At 36.3% G+C, this 18,176-nt stretch overlaps 1 protein-coding gene across 1 annotated transcript in view; it reads left to right on the forward strand.

Annotated features, from left to right (window-relative positions):
• Positions 1–13,934, forward strand: part of AKAP11 (A-kinase anchoring protein 11) — a gene marked incomplete at its 3' end in the record, with an annotated part of 37,636 nt that extends 23,702 nt beyond the window's left edge. The window contains exons 8-12 of the mRNA XM_080348802.1: positions 960–1,115; positions 5,314–5,427; positions 6,207–6,253; positions 8,720–8,880; positions 13,788–13,934. Of these exons, the coding sequence (XP_080204928.1) occupies positions 960–1,115; positions 5,314–5,427; positions 6,207–6,253; positions 8,720–8,880; positions 13,788–13,934 (625 nt within the window). The remainder of the gene's footprint in view (positions 1–959; positions 1,116–5,313; positions 5,428–6,206; positions 6,254–8,719; positions 8,881–13,787) is intronic.
• Positions 13,935–18,176: the final 4,242 nt, after the last annotated feature.

Genomic DNA, 18,176 nt, shown 5'->3' on the forward strand with positions numbered 1-18,176 from the left:
CTTTGCATTGCCCAAATGGGTTCAAGTTCAAGCACTTAAACTATTTATTTAAAGGTACGTATTTGTCTGCAAAAAATCATGCCCACTGGAGCAAAGTGTTGTCACTGATACTGTTAAGGTTGACATTTTAAATAGCGAATTTTACAGTGGCTGCTTGCTATGGTGATAATAGGATGATGGTTTTTCTTGAACTTTCTACCACTTAATCTGTATATAGAGAATCACAGTTTCCCTCTGAAAGTTAGTTCTTAACTGCATGTTCTCACAACTTTCCTATGAGCTCAGACTTTTTTAAAGTTATCAAACTGGATGTTTTGAAGTGTCTTCTAAAGATAACCTTTGATACCTGCTTGATTGTTTCTTGGATAAAAAATTTAAATTTGTTTCCTGAGGGAAAAATTCTGTACATGTCATGCATTGTTATGCTTCTTGAAGCAAGAAGACCAATTTTTGCCTACATAAAGACCTTTTTAAAAAAGGAAATCCTAATATTTTAAACACGAGTGTGTACTTAAGCATTCTGCCCCCAGTAGCAGAACACCTAGCTGGTTGTACTGAAAGCAGGCAGGGGACAAGAGCCAAACTGTCCTATGGTGAACAAATTCAAGAGTGGTAAGTCTTCTGCTTGAAAAGTGTCCCTTGATATACGGTCTGTAAGGCTACAATGCCTTCTATGCTTTATAGCAAATAATCTTCCAAATGAGAGATTATTTGTGCTGTTCCCTTTACCTTCTAGTGAAAGATTTCCAATCCATGACTTAAAACTGTTGAAATTTCAAATTGATGTGATTGCTTCATTTCTTGCGTTGAGAATAGGGAGCAAATTAATGGAATTCATGGAATCTCCTTCCCCGCCGCCGCCCTTTGAAATTTAATGTCTTTGAAATGGTGTGAAATTGCTGTAAATGAAGTAACACAGATGAAATGCAGTGATGTTTTTGTCTTAAATTTTTCTTTAGCTCTGTTGGAAGAGAAGGATTTCACTCTGTTGAATCTATTGTTAGCCAGCAGCTGAGTCGTAGTATTGGTGATGATAGCACTGGGAGCTGGTCCAATCTAAGTTTTGAAGATGAACATCCTGATGAGAGCAGCAGTTTTCTTCACCTTAGTGACAGGTAACTATAAACATGTCAGTACAGTTAAATGGTTATCTTTACATCAAAACTTAGCATCAAGTGCTTGTCTCATGGGGGTTGGAGGAGAGGAGATTATTTTGTCCTCAACACACAAAAGCCTTTTTTATTAGAAATTGCTCTAATATAATGTTTGTGTTTTCTTACAAAATGTTGTTGCCCACGAATGTTCATACTATATACTCTGTAAAATATGTGGAGTTTGTACTGCCATTGATGGGAGTCACATAATGTAAAACCGTACATATATAATTTAAGGTTTAGCGAAAGATGCATGTATAAAATACAACTTGAAAGTACCGTTTAGAAGTTGTGCTCTGAAATATTAAAACTTAACAACTGAGAATGTTTTATGTAAATTTATCTATTCTTGAAAAGAAGTAATATGAGCTTAACTTGCCTGAGGAGCTTTAGCAGCTATTTTGTCTCTTTTGGGACTTGAATTTGTAAGCTGTTCTAACTGATGCTGGTGGAGCATTTATGTGCTACTAATGACAAGCTCACAGGTGTGTAATACTGGAACTTACCTGTTCAGGTTAGTAACTTTCCCACAGAGATTCTCACTATACTTCCCCTAGCTGATTGATAACTAACAAAGATTACAATTGAAATTTTAAAAATCTGCACCGACTCAGCCTGTTGCCAGGGAAAATTATATTTAGAATTGTGTCCTGGGCTTCTATATAAGGAATATATGAGTTAGTTTTAAGTTACTGTAGAAAGTGAAGAATAGCAGAAATGAGGTAGAGTTTTTTTCTTTTTAGTTAGTACTTCCAGCATCACTCAGATTAAAGATAATATGTATTTGTTGTTTGTGTTCTTTTAAATCTCTTTTGGGGATGATAAAGTAATTTCTGTAACTTGCAAGAAAATCTGTGGCTCATTACAGGAGGAGTGACCTAAATTAGCATTTAACTCAGAGAAGGGGAGGCATAATTTGGGTAGCAAGGTGTTGGCAGAAGAAACTGACATGTGCAAATGAATCAGCTAAGTTGTACAGAACTAACTGTGGAGTGATAACAGTACATGGGTTCATTTGTTTTGCTGAGGTTTAGTAGGTGGGAGTGACAGGATCTGGGGTTAGTGCCCCAAGTACAAAGGGGCAGGGGAGACCTTCTGGAACACAACAAGGTTCAGTAATGACACCGTTTGTGGAACAGTGTTAGCATCTTCTAACCAAATAAAAAATTGCATGAACTGTTTTATTAAACAGGAAAATGCCATTCAATCATAGAGGGGGCATATGTGTGTGATTCTGTGCAGTTAAAACAGCTAAAGATTTAGGGTTTTTTTGCTTTGGTTTGTTTTTTGTCCTTTTTTTTTTTTTTTTTCCCTTATGGTCAGGGCCATCTGTTTAAAACATACTGTGCTGATTATACATAAACCATATCTATTTAAAACATTTAAATGTACTATCAGGTGGCATTGCTCCCCTGACATCTGTTTCTTAATGCAAGTGGCTTCCTTTTATCTCAGAAGCCATCAGCAGTCGTTGGGGTACTAAGTACCATGAGACAATTGTAGTACAATTCAATTAAGTGACATAGTGAACATTAAGCAAGTTTTACATGGTGGGGGAGGACCTCTCCCTTCCCTGAGTATTTTCTTGGGCGTTTGCAGTGTTTGATAAATACTGGTACTCGAGACTCCATTAGCTGGCATTTTGGAAATTATCTTCGTAATAATAAACCTAGAGATCCCATTAATGGTAGCTGAAATTCTTTTGGGACACAAGATCACAATCCGCAGAAAGCAACACAACAATACAAGCTTTAGTGGACTGGTTCAATTTACTTGCTTTGCTTTACTTCAGGGCTACGGGGAAAAAGACTTTTTCATGGTAGCTCTGTTGAAATGGTACATGCCCTCTGTGTCTCAGATCAATATAAAAATTGTACTTCAGTACTTTGGAGAGAATTAAACTTTCTGTAAACAAGGGAGCAAGACAACTTGGAAAGAATTATCCAAGCATGATCCCTGCAGTTTCATTTGAATGGAAATAGGAATGAAGGTTCTTTAGTGGACTCGGTAAAGTTATGCAAGGGAGTGCTTATATCTTCTGCTTTGCCTGCCTAATGGTAGCAACTTTAATTTAGAAATAAAATAGTCTTAAGCTTTCTCTCTAGCTAAGGTACAGGTATAGGCATAGATACCTGTTCCAGAGGATGAATTGGAGCATCCAGGTTAGGTTATAATTCAGAGCAGAAGCCTCTTGCCTTTGCCTGTATGTATATAATGCAGAATCTCAAGGCAGATGATCTGAGCTATAGTTCCCATAAATACAGTGTGTGTACATATACATATATATATATATAAAAGTTGAAAGCTTTTCTTGTAATTCTCCTGCTGGCTCATGTTGAAGAGCTGCATGAAACGTAGAAGCATTATAATGCTTTTGTTTACTGCTTGTTCTGTGTTTGCAGGACTTTATTTTCAAGGCTCTTAATTTGGCATCTTAAAATCATACTTTACAAAAAAGTCTCATACATCACTGTGCATTGTAATTGTATGGTTAAGTATATGATTATTTCAGACCAAGTTTGACATCTCCAAAATATATTAGTCTCTTACCTAATCAGAGTAGCAGTATGAATGAGGTCATTCTGTTAGGTTTCAAATACTTTTTCCTTTAGTCCCAGAACTGGGACAGCTTTGACTTCCACTTGTGTTACACATCTGTAACTGGAAGTGAAAGAGGATGTTTGTGTGCAAAATACTGGTATCAATAGGCTATGTTAAATCTTTCCTATACATGTATTTCAGCCCAAATTTAATACTTCATATATACTATGATAGTCTCACACAGTAGCTTGAGAAATGTTCTGAAGACCAGGTTTACATTCTTTGTGCAAATGAACTTGGTTTTTTTGGAAGCTTCTGCTCTTTAATTTTCTTCTTTTTTTTTTGCATAATGAGAGAACTGTTTGATTGTTCCTTGCACATGTTGTTGAAATAAGCAACAATGCGCTGAATGAAGCATCTGCAACTTGAAAATTTTCTTTTTTCCCCTGCTAGGGTGTGTTCATATTGCAGGCTTGCTAACCTGCTGCTGCTGTTTTGAAATTAGGATCCAAGCAGGCATACTGGAGAGGAAAGGACACCAACAGATGATACTGCTACTGGCAGACTCTTGAAAGAGATTAATGTCTGTCTCTTGAAATGTTTCTTTCCACCATTTGTGGTTTTAAATTTTACTATTTGCCTTGAGTGGAATGAGTGGAAAAGAAGAGCTTTAATAGTCACACAAAACTTAGGTGAAGAAAGCATCTTCTTGCAGCAGTTGTCCTCTGGAGTTGCTTCATGGCTTGTCATACCATCTAAAGTAGACAATCTAGCCTTCTCAGAGAATGCTAATTGTCTTGAAATCTTATTCCTGGGAGGCTTCCAGATGTGCTCTGGGGGAGGTATGAAGTTGGGGAACAGGAGCTTTAATCATATGAGTAGCTCAGTCTTGTACACAAGCACAGGCTTAATGAACTCTGCTAATTATAATGCCTGAAATGTACCAGTGTACATGCTCAGTTCTTTCAGTTCTCTACGTTGGCTGAATGTAGTTGTGGAATAAATGCAGTATGTTTATGAACTGTGAGTGAATTCATCTTTTTAATATTGTTTTCACTGATCTATAAAACCTTCTATTTAAAAACAAAGCAATACATCAACTTGTAGAACAATATTCAGAAAATTAAAAACAAAACTGTTTTTTTAATTTGCTCTAAGAATTCCTTCTCATCAGGCTGTTGGAGGTCAGTATTGGATTTTTGGAAAGAGTTGGAAGGATTTTGTTCATGCAGTTATCTTCACAATGTGTAATTTTATGTACTCTTAGCTAGTCGTTAAGCAAGTATTAGAGTTGTAATCCGTATGCCTATGGGTAATCATATTGAAATTGTTGAGCTTGTATAAATAACGAGCAGTGTGCTTAGACCTCGGGACAGAATTACTGCTAGCACTGATCCGGAAAGTTAATGAGTACGAATTAATACTTCCACGTGTGTACTGAAACTTCTCAGTTTTGCATTATTGTGCACATTGCTGCTCTGAATAGCACTGACAGTCATGTTTGTACTCTGTTCCAGCAAACCTGGTTAGGAAGTTTCAGTGCCCTTGCATTAAATGTCTTGACAAAACAGTTCTAAGGAAAATGAAGGTTCTAGTTTGAGGTATTGTTCTTTTCTAGTTCAGCCGTGTTCTCTTCTTCTCCTGGCAGTAATGGTAACAGCAGTAGCTGGAGCAGTCTTGGTTTAGAAGGAGATATGTATGAGGAGAATTTATCCTTTCCAACATCAGACAGGTTGGTTGAGTTGAGAAACATAAACCAGATGGGTTCCTCATAATTAATGCATGAAATCATTATTTGGGAAAATACAGTGCATTTTTTATGCTGTTACATTATTTACACTCGTCTCACTTAATCACAATATTTTTTTTTCATTAATTAATCCATATTGAATGGTTAAATTAATCCATACTGAATGATTTCGCTGTGCTAAACTGATGAATGTGTTCTGCTTGCAAAATGAAAGATCCCTTTTGTGCATGTTCTTGCTTGCAGTTTTACAAGTCTTTGAGATTTACTTTTTCATGCAAACTAGAGCTTGCTTCCTACAGGATTTCTGTTTTTTCCTTTAGCTTGTTAAAACTTTCAAAATTGCTAGGTAACTGATTTTTGTAGAACACTTAGGACTTAAAGCTTTGAATAACCTATAGCTGTTCATACCTGTGACATAAGATGGCTCAATCTTTCCACATATGAAGCAAAAACTAAACTGCCTTCCGTAACTAAAACCAATAAGTTGTCTTGTTTTAAAATGTCTTCATATTATGATCTTTAACACTCTTCCCTAGTTTCTCTCTTCTCCATTGTTTTCCTAAGAGCAAATCCTGTATAGTTGATGATTATCTGTTCCCAACATGAAATGGTGTGAGAAGCAAAGCTTCTTTTCGTAACCACTTCGTAATTCTTTGATGATCTTCCTGTCCTTTAACCTTCATTAGATTCTTAGGTTTGACTACATTTCTTGTGCATATATTGGATTGTATTACTATTTTTGTTTTATTTTTAAAATACAGTGATGGAACAGAAGATAAAGATGAAGACTCCAAGGATGCTGTAGAAGGTAATGTCAGTTCCAGCATGTACTACTGTTCTTGACCTGTGCACTCTGCATGAATTATTTTTGTTAATTCTTTGCTTCTCTAGACTGCATAACAAGGTGACAACACTATTACCTCTTTTCATCATAATGTGTGTCAGTCATGTGTCAGAATACATTCTCAGATTCATACCCTACATACATCTCTTAAGATAGTGAAATGTGCAGCCTTTGGGAAATGCAAGTCTCTTATGCTCATGCACGTACTTAATAACATAAGGTAGTGAACTCTCATCAGCATGTTGAAAGCATAAATTTATATGCATAGAATAACTTATTTGTAAAATATTTGATAAGCAGCCATGGCAATGCATCTACATGGCTGTGTTTGAAATACTGAAGAAGTTACTAAAATTGGCTGTATTAACCTTGGAAAAGAAGTCATGAGAAATGCAGAAAAGCTTGGATTCGATACATTTGCTATAATCTCTTTCTTCTTACTGAAATATAAAAATAGGGTCTCTCCACAGTCTTGTTAGAGCTTTCTGGTTTGTAGATGTCTGCACTGCTTCCACTCCGTTTGAAGTGGCAAAGTTTAACTCAAATGAGAACAGCCTGAATACAGCGTGTATGAGGATGATTTAAAGATGAGCTGATGTTAGAGCAAGCTGTAACGGAGCTTTTCTTTGTGCTGGGTATATTCAGAAGATGAAATAAGCATTTCAAGAAACCTTTGCTACCCACTTACAGAGGATATTCAGCCATGGTGCACATCTTCAAATAGTCTTGATATAAGCAGCAATATGTGTGGTTCTCTCTCTCTCTCTCTCTCTTTTTCTCTCTCTCTCTTTCTCTCCTTCTCTCTCTCTCTTTCTCTCCTTCTCTCTCTCTCTTTCTCTCCTTCTCTCTCTCTCTTTCTCTCCTTCTCTCTCTCTCTTTCTCTCCTTCTCTCTCTTTCTCTCTCTTTCTCTCTTTTTCCCTCTCTCCTGGAATAATGTATGGAAATGAACCACATCTCTTTATTTTTAATCACATCTGACTGTAAAGTTCTGAGGAAATGAAACTAAAAAGTTCTAGCATCTCAAATGTTCAAATTACTCAATTAAAATGATTCTTGATCGTATTTCTTTACAGTTTTGGTGTCTTCTGGACTGCAACAGACTGCTTTTTTTTTTTTTTTTTTTGGTGAAATTTTTCCAGTTTAATTTCTTTACCATACCATTATTGCTTTGAAAAGACTCTCTGTTACATTCATTGTAGGACCATTTAAATAGTATTCTAGGTAGAAAACCTTTGTACTTTTTCTTTTACATTTGGAAGCTCTGTTCATGTAATACTAGAAATGCCTTTTTTTTTTCTAAGCTGGCTACACCTTCTTTACCAAAGCCTTGTTATTACCAAACGTACATCTAATTTATAAAAATTTAAAATATATCAAAATTTCCCAGTGATACATTACCACAGTACTTCTCATCCACTAAGTGTCGTGATTTTTTAAATAATTGATGCTATCTCCTATAAAGACAATAGATTTTGGGGCTCCTTGGCAAATGTTCTGTTATCCACTGGAAGCACACTTATGATAATAATTCCACTAGTTAATTTTCTGTCTCTTTTTTTCCTTCTGGGGGAATCTATTACATCTTACTTCGCTTTGTCAGTTAGGAATGAATACTTTATGTGCCTCAATTTTTATAAACTTGACTGGAAGAGCAGTGAGATTGAGGTAAACTGCACATGAACATAGGTTTTTATTACAAATATATTCCTTGTTTCTAGAGAGTTAAGTCCAGTAGTCAGGAATTAGAGACTTAAGCACAACTTGGAGAGCACTATCATATTCTTAGTTCATTCTGAGAGTGTGACAAAGGATGACTCTGAAAGCTGGGTACAGAAATTCAGAGTGGGAGCAGAAGATGACAATACTGTCGTTTCTCTGTGTTATTTATGCAACTGCTCTTTCAATACTGTGCTAATTTTTTTAATCCATGCTGTAAAGGAAGTCTTGAAAAGCTGGATAGGCCTTAGAAAAAACAGCACTATGTTTTGGAAGAACTCTGAGGCAATCTGATCAGTCTGCCTGTGCAGGAAAGAATTCTGAAATACACACTTTAAAAAAATGTAGTAGATGAAAGCATAGTGAAAGCAGCATTTGGAAACGCAAATGACTGATGGACAGTGTAGGAACCATTGCTGTTCAAACAATGTATGAAAGGCTGTGTTAAATTCCTGGTAATTTGGAATATACATTAAAGCTTAGATGTCTTTTAACACTTAGCTGTGTTTGCCTACAGTTGTAAATGGGATAAATAGTACTTCCTAATGTGAAAGTACAAAAATGCTTCAGACCAGCATGATTATTTCCTTTCGTATTATCTACATGTACTAAATTGAGGTTTTTAAGATAATATAGTCTAAACAGTGAACTACGGATACTTTTTTGAAACTAATTTGAAGCTATGTATTTAATGATTTTCTTCTCAATACTAGGTATGGAGGAAATACGAAAGATTTTAGCAATAGTGAATATTGATCTGGAACCAAATGTGGTGGACCCCCAGCTCAGAGCAGCACTCCAGTGGCTGGCAGCTTCTGAAACAGAGTTCTCAGAACTTCACTTCCGTGATGCTGCTACAAGGGAATTTGTCTCTGTAAGTACTTGGGTTTGATGGGTGGTGGGGAAGGGGAATGATTTTTTACTTCCATTTGCTGCGATACACCAGCTGCTTTATTTGCCACTCCATAATAATGAAGTATTTGCTGTTGAGGAAAAATCATTATTTGAATCCTGAGAGGTCGAAGTGGAATGGCCTGTTTAGCCTGTGCATGTACTACAAATAAAACAGTATTAATCCAAGCTGTGTTAAATTGTTTCACAAGTTATTTTCCTTGTTTTACTCCAAAGAGGATACAATGATAGCATTTTTGTTTACTGAAAAATTTATCTTTTCAGGCATTTTTTTTACGTATTATTTAATGGTCTATAAATGGAATCGTTCTGAGAACTTGCTTATGCAAAATGATTTCTAACTTCATATTTTGGTATCCTGCTTCAAGGTTTTTTTGTTAGGAAATGCACATTTGCTTATTGGAAGGAAGTGTAGGTTCTAACTAAATTTTAAATATGTTTTTATTCTGTAAGCAACTGCAACCAAAACTATGAAGAAAGAAGGCTCAGTAAGATTGTTTCATTTTTAGGTGGCTTTATTTTAGTTTTATAGATTGAATTTAATATGTGACCAAAGTGAAAGCGGAATTTCAAAGATTAGGGTTTAGCAATTAGCATCTCTTAGGGAAATTTTGCTATGTGTACTAACCTCAGTATTTCCATCACAAACATATAACAGAAACTTCTTCTTCCTATAAATTATCCTAAAAATTATTCCTTTGTAGCAACATACCAAACTGCACATGATAATCTGGCATTTATTACTTTTGACCTTTTGTTTTTTTCTTCTACCAAGGAATTATTTTAACATTATCTGGCTACTTGAAAGGCTTATAGCACCTTCCAGTACCTAAAGGGGACCTACAAGGAAGCTGGAGAGAGACATTTTACAAGGACATGTAGTGATAGGACAAGGGTTAATGGCTTTAAACTGAAAGAGGGGAGATTTAGATTAGATATAAGGAAGAAATTATTCACTATGATGGTGGTGAGGCACTGGAAGAGGCTGCCCAGAGAAGTTGTGGGTGCCCCATCCCTGGAAGTATTCAAGGTCAGATTGGATGGGGCTTTGAGCAACCTGGTCTAGTAGAAGGTGGCCCTGTCCATGGCAGGGAGGTTGGAATTAGATGGTCTTTTAGGTGCTTTCAAACCCAAACCAATTCTATGATTGTATATAGGCATTGTCTCTAATGATGAGGTTGATATGAATGATAAATTATCAAAGCCTTTTATTTTGTGACCTGGTAATGTGAAAAAGTGTTAACATGATGCCATTAGTATATCTTCCATAATTAAGATCTTGACGAAAACAACTTAACGTGCATGTCAGTGTATTAAGAGAAGAAAAGCTTTCTCTCAGTTCCCAAATTTGGTATTGAACTTTCAGCTTGGTGCTTTCCAAAGCAAAAAATCATCATTTCAGGAGAAGAGGGGAGGGCCCAGAAGTAGAGGTCAGTATGACTAAATAGACGCCCAAACTTCAATGAATGTTTGCACCCATGGTGCTTTGTTGCAGTAGACTTGTGGTAAGAATGTGAAAGGTACCTAGAGGTCAGTCCAGATCATACTTGGGCTGAATTTTCCTAAGAATGGCTTCTCCTTTCCTAGCCCAGAAAAAGAATGCTCGTTTTGTTTTTCTTTTGCCCATGTAACCGTGTGGTATATGTATTCTATCACAAGATAACCCAGAAAACTGGGAAATGTTCTTAGTGCAAACTGAAACATATCCCTTATACTTCTTTTATGGAGGTTGGTATGTTTTATTTAGAATTATTTCAAAAATACATTTTGTTGTACATGAGTTCTGACACTTAGAGTGTACTTCATGCTTTCATAAACTAGAAGGCAGTTTGTGAATACTTTTCTCCATTTCTGGTTTTATTTGAAGCTGTTGGGTTTAATCCTTTTTCGTATGTTCCTTCCCCGGTATGGTTTCTAAGTGTCTTAACATGAAGAAGAAAATACTTGACTTTTTCTGTTCTCACGTGCCTGGCCCAGCATTTACTGAAGTTCTTTTGATGTGAATGAGTTTGGTTTAGTGACTACTGTTGTTCTGACCTCGTGAGTCATTTTGTCATCTTTTGAAGATCTATCCATCTATGTCATAGTTGTTGGATGTGAACTGCAGTGTTGCAAATACTCGGGCAGAATAGTGGTAGGACCCATGAGTGTTAATAATAAATCTGTGTGTGAGAGACACCTGTATTTTACAGTACAATATATCACGTCAGGCAAAAAACAGATAGCAGCTGCCTCTTTTTAAATATTTTCTTTAGTCTCTCATTCTTCTGTCAGCTCTGACTTAGTAGATTGCAAAGAAGTGATGCTGCTATTTGAGCCAATGCCTAAGGAGGCATAGGAAAGATGTTATTAGCTGGCTGTGCAGCTGAACACCACTCTGGCTACCCTAAGAAGAGAATATACTGAGGAGATCACTCTGGAAAATAGCAGTGGCTATTATGTATGGACTCCTAAGAAATTGTAATGTTTTTCTACGTGACACTTCCGTTGTAGATTGATATTGAGTTGACACCTCAGGATAAAATGTAAAACATGTTAAAATAGTTGATTCACTTAGTTTTATGGATTAATTTGTAGCTCTCTAAGTGCGGTTATCTTAAAATGAACTGAAATCCTGTTTCCCCTCTGGGGCAGGGAAGAATTACCTGTTTTTTTAATTCCATGCCATTTCCCAGTTGGAATGATCTCTGACTGTCAAACTGAGGGTCTGAAATTAGAAATAGTCCTTCTCAGTTCTGTCACTAGTAGAGCCAGACAAGCACCTCCAGAGGGTGCTGCAGCCCAGCACAAAACTAAACTGATGCCTACACGCTGATCTCTTGCCAGTAATGGGATTCTGATCGTCTCAGGTACTTTGGTAAGTTACCTCAGTTACTTGAGGAATGAACCTGGACTTTAGATCACACGGAAAACAGTCATTTTCACTGTAAGCAGTTGGTGGTTTCTGGAAGGGAGGAAAGGCTTGTGTTAGCTGTTCACAGCTGGGTAATGATGTGGTGTGGCTGCATAAAAGACAAAAATACTCCTAGCATGTGTCAGGCAAGGTACTATTGCTGCAGCTGGCTATGTACTCTTACTTAAAGACACATGTTATGCTCAGCAAGGCAGAAGGAAGTTAAATACCTGTGTATAAAACAAAATACCTTTGTTAGAAGCCAGAACAAGAAACCAGTAAAATAGAACAGACAGTTCTTGACTTCTTTGAGAAGCCTGACAGCGTGGATATGGAAGTGCCTGCATTAAAAAAACATATATATTCAATTTTTAATCAGACCATATCTAACTGTTTTAGGATTCCTGGTATCTGTTTTGAGTAAACTCAATATTTCCCTTGTCTGACAGTAAGAAACAGATCGGTCTGATAAAGAAATAGTGGGATTGAACTTTGAACTCTAAATTAAAATGTAAAGATGAATGAAGCCAGGTGCCAGCTCTGTCATCGTAACCATGGTGGTATCTTCTTTGGACAGAAGCGTAACACTGTATTTGCTGAAGTAGGTCTTTGGACATTAGCCAAACTTTCTTCTAACATAAGAAAAATGACTGTTCTTTTATAAACCAACAAACACCATTTACAGACTTACTTGTTGTAGACTGTAAAACTCTTGCTTCCTGTGCTCTGTTTTAAAATTTACAGAAATACCTACAGAATTCAGTCATTTTTTGTGTAGAAAAGATGTAATTTTTTTTCACCGAAAAAATTGTTGATGTTCAAGATATGTTGTACTCAACATCAGAAAGGATCTTTTTGCTTGTCCAAGTGAACTGTTCGCTCAAGAAGTTAATTGTTTTATACGTATTTTTATGCCCACATTCTTTCTGTCAGTTCCATCACCTGCCTTGTTGACAGTTGGAACATCACCTAGGTGAAGAAGCAGAGAGAGGTTGTATTCCTTTTCATTTTTTAATAGAATTTCATATTGCAAACTGACAGGCTGCATAGAAGAAACATTATGAATTTTTAATTTGGTAGCTGTGGAAGATATTTCCCTGAACACTGCTTATGACATTTTTTTTAAACTTAATGTATAGCATGTCATGGTAGGGAGTATAAAAGGCAATAAAATTCTACAGTTCCAAAGAATAAGTAGTGTGTCTAAATTGTGTTTTTTAAATGCAGCATTGATGGCTATCCAGAAAGCTGCAGAGAATAAAGTTAGTTTTTGTGGGTGTCGGGTGTTTGGTTTGTTTTTTTTTTTTGTTTAACCTAAAATATTCTTTTACTCCTGGGCAAATGGGCAGATTCATCCTTCTCTTATGGCAGCCTTTCTTCAATATATAGCTGAGCTTGACAAGCAAAAGAAGATTTTTTGCTTGGACCCCGGTCAAAAAAATTTTCAGCTACGCTGATCCCTGCTCCCAAGTGGTAGTTTAACGTAACCCTCACCTTTTCCTCTTCACCAAGATCTTATAATTTCCCAACTCCGAAGACACTGTTTTCATTGAGGGTAGCCTGTGTGCCACCCAAACCACACTATATGTTGTAAAAGGAAAATCCACATCCTTTTATTAAGACAGAGTTTTGTCTTTTTATATGTGAATTATTGGCATGGGAGGGGTGGCAAATGTCTTAATGTTGTGTTCAGAATTTCCTGTTTTCTGCAGTCTTGACGAACCACAGCCTTCATACCTGTGGCACCACATCATTTGAAAATGTTACTCCTTCTAGAAGAAAATTTTGTGAAAACTGCCCTAAAGAAAAGTGCCTGATTCTCGCGGAAGTTTTTGTTTTTATAGATGTGGGCATAAGGATTAACTCATTACAACTGATCTCTTATGAGCTAATGTTTCAAGAATAACTTCTGTAACTGTTAATCAGGATGTGCTGGTCAAAATATTTTGTTTTGTGTTTCCCTGTCTCCCCTTTAGCTTTCCAGAAGACTGCGAGAAAGAGATTGGAAAGTTGGAGATCTCTTGCAAGCAGTGCTGAAATATTGTGAAATGACAGAGAAGGTGTCTGATGGAGAGCAAGCTCTAAATATGTCTTTGGTTGGTTGGCTCCTGGAAAACGTCTGAAAAATCCAAAGATGTAACCCTCTTCACTTCATTCCTCTTTTGAAAGGAGATAGAAAGAACACAGATATGTAAAGCAAAATTCAACTAATGAATGTTCAAGTAATTGTCAGCGTTAAAAGACTTTGAGGTGAAAGTCAAAATAGCTGTTCTGTGCTTTGTGGTACCGTGCACTTACAGTCCATAATCGATATTGTCCACTCACGTGTAATTGTATTTACTGCTGTGTTCAGACTGTTGAAATATTTATGAAAAATCCCTTGTCTATGATAGGAGTTCAGAGGAGACAGTCCCAGGCGTGATATTCAGGATCCCCACTGGGCCAGGATAGCTCATTTTCTCGCTTGTGTGTGTGCTGTATTCACAGTGGGACTTAGAGCACTGACGTTCTGCAAAAATCTGTTCTGGAATACCTTGCTGCAGACTATGAGAAATAGTACTGATATTGGCCAGGTATTATGTGCCCAAGGGCGCCATTGCCAGGAGAAAATTGTGACCTGCCCAAGTAGCCCCTTCATACAGTCTGCTTCAAAGCCACCTATATTGAGCTCAGATTTATGTGAAGATGTGAGAATCTGCTCTGAAACTGCTGAGGTGCAAATACATGTTCTCTTTGTTGACTTCCATAGAGCTGGTAGGAGGGCAGAGTGGGTAGCTGAGCATAATTTGACAAATACTTCTTCAGCCAGGTTTCTTGAAGCTTGCCAGTCACGTTTAAAGTGCTAAATTTCTTACTGAAGCTGTTTGTATGCGACCACTTCTAAGACATTAATTCTGTGTCAAAGAATTTGTGTGTTAGTCTCTCACATAGATGTGTTAAAAGTAGCAGATAGAAGCTTCTTCCTCTGAAGATTTTGGCCATCTTTTTGACTAGTCTAATTCTTTATTTCTTAGCCTCCATATATGAATTTTCTTTTCAGTAATAAAGAGAATTTTGTTACTCAGTGAGCACTTAAGCATTTAGCAAAGGAAGCTAATTAAACTATAAAGGGGAAATTTCTTGCAAATTGATTTTTCATTTTTCTTAACTACCTTCACTGACTTTTTTTTAGAGACACTTTTAATCAAGTCTTTTTAGCAGTCTAATCAGCTTTCTTACCACTGTTGCTGACTTGCCTTCTGTCTGAAGGGAAATCTGCACCTTTACGTAGCCTGTGGTTTGCAAATGCTTTTTGAGTTCTGTTTATTTTTATACATCCTTTGAGAGAAAAAGGCACATGCTGGTAATTACAAGGTCGCCACCTCAAAACCTGTATCACTTGCAAGAGAACATGGAGTCTTACTTATTTTGGCAGAACAAAAGAATCTTTAAGAGCTTTTTTGTAGAAGAACAAACTGTTGATATAGTATACAAACAAGGAGAAAGTCTCTAAATCTGTTCTTGAATTTTAATGGCATATGTACAATTCTGATTTCTCTTACCTCAGAAATTACTAAGAGGTGTCACACTCTCCTTGCAACATCGTTGTGTTTCAGGAAGGCATTCCACTGGTCTTTTTAGAGACCTACTTTGTTTTAGTCCTCATTTGTCATCTGGATTTCTGCCTTGAATCTCACAAAGTTCCCCTTTCTCACAGAGTAAAAAACTTTAAACGTTTTTGTATATGCACGTATGTGTTCACACATGTGCAAACACTTATATGTGTGTGTATCTCTATGTGTGTGAGATCTCACTAGTATGAACTTCCAGTTTATACAACTGACTTAAAATTCTGTTATGCTCGTAGTTTATTACCTCGAATTGAAAGATCTGTGTATGCCATGTGACAAAAAGACCAAAAACCATTACATGGTCTTTTATCTTATTACAGCTAATACAATGTCCAGCCTCAGGAACTGTTTTTCTCTAGAGCCCAAAGCAGAGGGGCAAAGTGATCTTAATTCCTCTGTGTCAAAGATGCAACTAGTAACATATTTTTGAAGAGTTGTACAAAAGTTGTCTGGATTTGTTGTCCCCCACCCCCTATACCTTTCTTCATTTTAAGATTGACTTTCAGTGTTGTTTCAGACAAAAATTTGAAACCATTCCCTGGCTGTAATATCTTCCCTTTAACCCAGGAAGAATGTACTTATTTACCTATAAAATTGTGATGTCAGTTCCTCAGGACTAAGTTTTGCTCTGGGTTTTGAACCCTTGCGTTTTCACCAAGTGGAATTTCAGGACACAAGGATACACTAGTACTAGTACTAAACCAAATTGAGCAGGATATTGAAAGCCTTGTAAATATACAAAGCTGTACATGTGGGGAAAAAAAAAAACCAACAACCAAACCAACAACAAAAAAACAACACAAAACCAAAACAACCAACAAACCACCACCACAGGAACAGCCAGGTTTTAACTGATTTATTCCTTATGTTGGATTTTATAAAGTTGCTGAAGTAGGTTTCCTTTTTAATTACTTCCCTGGAGAAACACAGTAAATTGCGTGATTCCCCAAGCTTACAACTTGGGGAAAAAAGTTCAAAAAGTTCAGTAGACAACAGTTGCACTAAAAAAGATTTTTATAAATGGAATTTTGTTTGCAGGCTGGATCCAAATACATGATGTAATTATTGATTGGTGTTATATTAAGGGATAAGTCGATTTATTAGCCTTTAAGGAAAGCAGCATAGCTTCCAAATTTGCATGAGGAAAGTATGTTATAAAATACTTCATTTTTACTTAACAACAAAATTTCTAGACCATTTAAAAAAATGTTTTGGATAGCTTTTTTCCTTGAGTATCAAAATTGGGAAAGCATTAAACTAGCCTGGCAACATTCTTATAATCTAATAATTTTATTAATCTTTGGGAAACATTACTCTGGCTATATGTAACTGGTGCTGTCTACCATATCATTGAGAAAGCTGTTCTTTGCTAATGTGAGTCTTAAATTGTACTGTTACTGAGTTTATTTAAAACTCCTGATTACAAATACAGAAGTGTAAATGGAAACTAAAAATATGAAGGGCTGCATTTTGGTCCATTCAAATCAGGCAAGTCTGCTTTATAAATACATGTAATAAGGTAGAGATTGTTTTATCCTACTGTGTGGTTTTTTTCCCTATATGGGAACCCTGACTTGGTAACTGAATTTTTAAGTTGATGAAAACATACGATGTTGTTATTGTTCCAGAAGACACCCTGTCTCAAACACTTCATACGTACCTTTGGTGTTCTGAAGAATGAAAGTGTTCAGATGTTTTGTAAGATTTTGTCAAAAAAAAAGCAGTTTGAAGATAGTCCCTCTATAAATTAACAATTAAAAGTTGCCATATTTAAAACAAGTTTAAACATTCAGAAGAAGGTGCACGAATAATACAGAAGTATGCAAAAAGCCTTAAAATAACCAAACAAAACTCAAACCCATATGCTAAAATTGAAGAGGATTTTCTGTCTCACAATGAGGATGTGAAAAAGCAGCTAAGATGATGTACTTGAATGCAATTTGTGTGGTATCCTTGTTCGTGAGTTTTAAAAGATTGTGTAAGCTTTTTTTAAAAACAGCAACGAAACACAAACAAACCCCAAAAACCCAGCAACCCACATTCCGAGACTAATGAGGTCTCTCAAAAATGGTATCAAATGTAAAATGTTACATTTTCTAACGTAACGTTGTCCGGGACCTTTTCTATGAAGAGCCACATGTTGTTGGAGATGGGAACACAATCAGTAGTAAACACCTGGTTTTACACAGTTGACCTGCAAAGATATAGACAAGATTCAGGAATTGTTTTAGTGTAAGAATTTTGGCTTTTCAGCAAGAGCCGCTACTGTCAAGCATTTACTGTACTTGAGCTCTGAAGAGGCAAGTACAGAGCCCAGCCACTGTAGTCACTTTATTTCGTACCATCTTTGTACATTCCTGTTGTATAGCTGGAGTTGTAGTTTTAGAGGGCCTTTGTTCTATTGTAATGTCTGGATAGTATTTAATACTAAAATTTATTATAATTTGCTGGAACTGCTGCTTATTTGTGCAGTGTTACAGTAATTCACAGCCCAGTTAGTGATGCGATTGTATACCAAAAGCAGTTTGAATAACTATAAATCTTTATGTAACTGTACTCAATGAATATGAAGGTCTTGTACTGTATAATGGTGACAAGTTTTGCCATTTTAGTAATTTAACTATTCAGTTTTCAGATTATGAACTCCAGGTTGCACTAAATTTGTCCTTGTTTTAGCAGTGGCTTAAAATAAAACACATTTCACTGGCTTTGAGAGCGCTGTCATTTCTTGTAAACTCATGGAATATTGTTTTT

Source organism: Nesoenas mayeri (assembly GCF_963082525.1).
Source record: "Nesoenas mayeri genome assembly, chromosome: 1".
NCBI classification, from domain to species: domain Eukaryota; kingdom Metazoa; phylum Chordata; class Aves; order Columbiformes; family Columbidae; genus Nesoenas; species Nesoenas mayeri.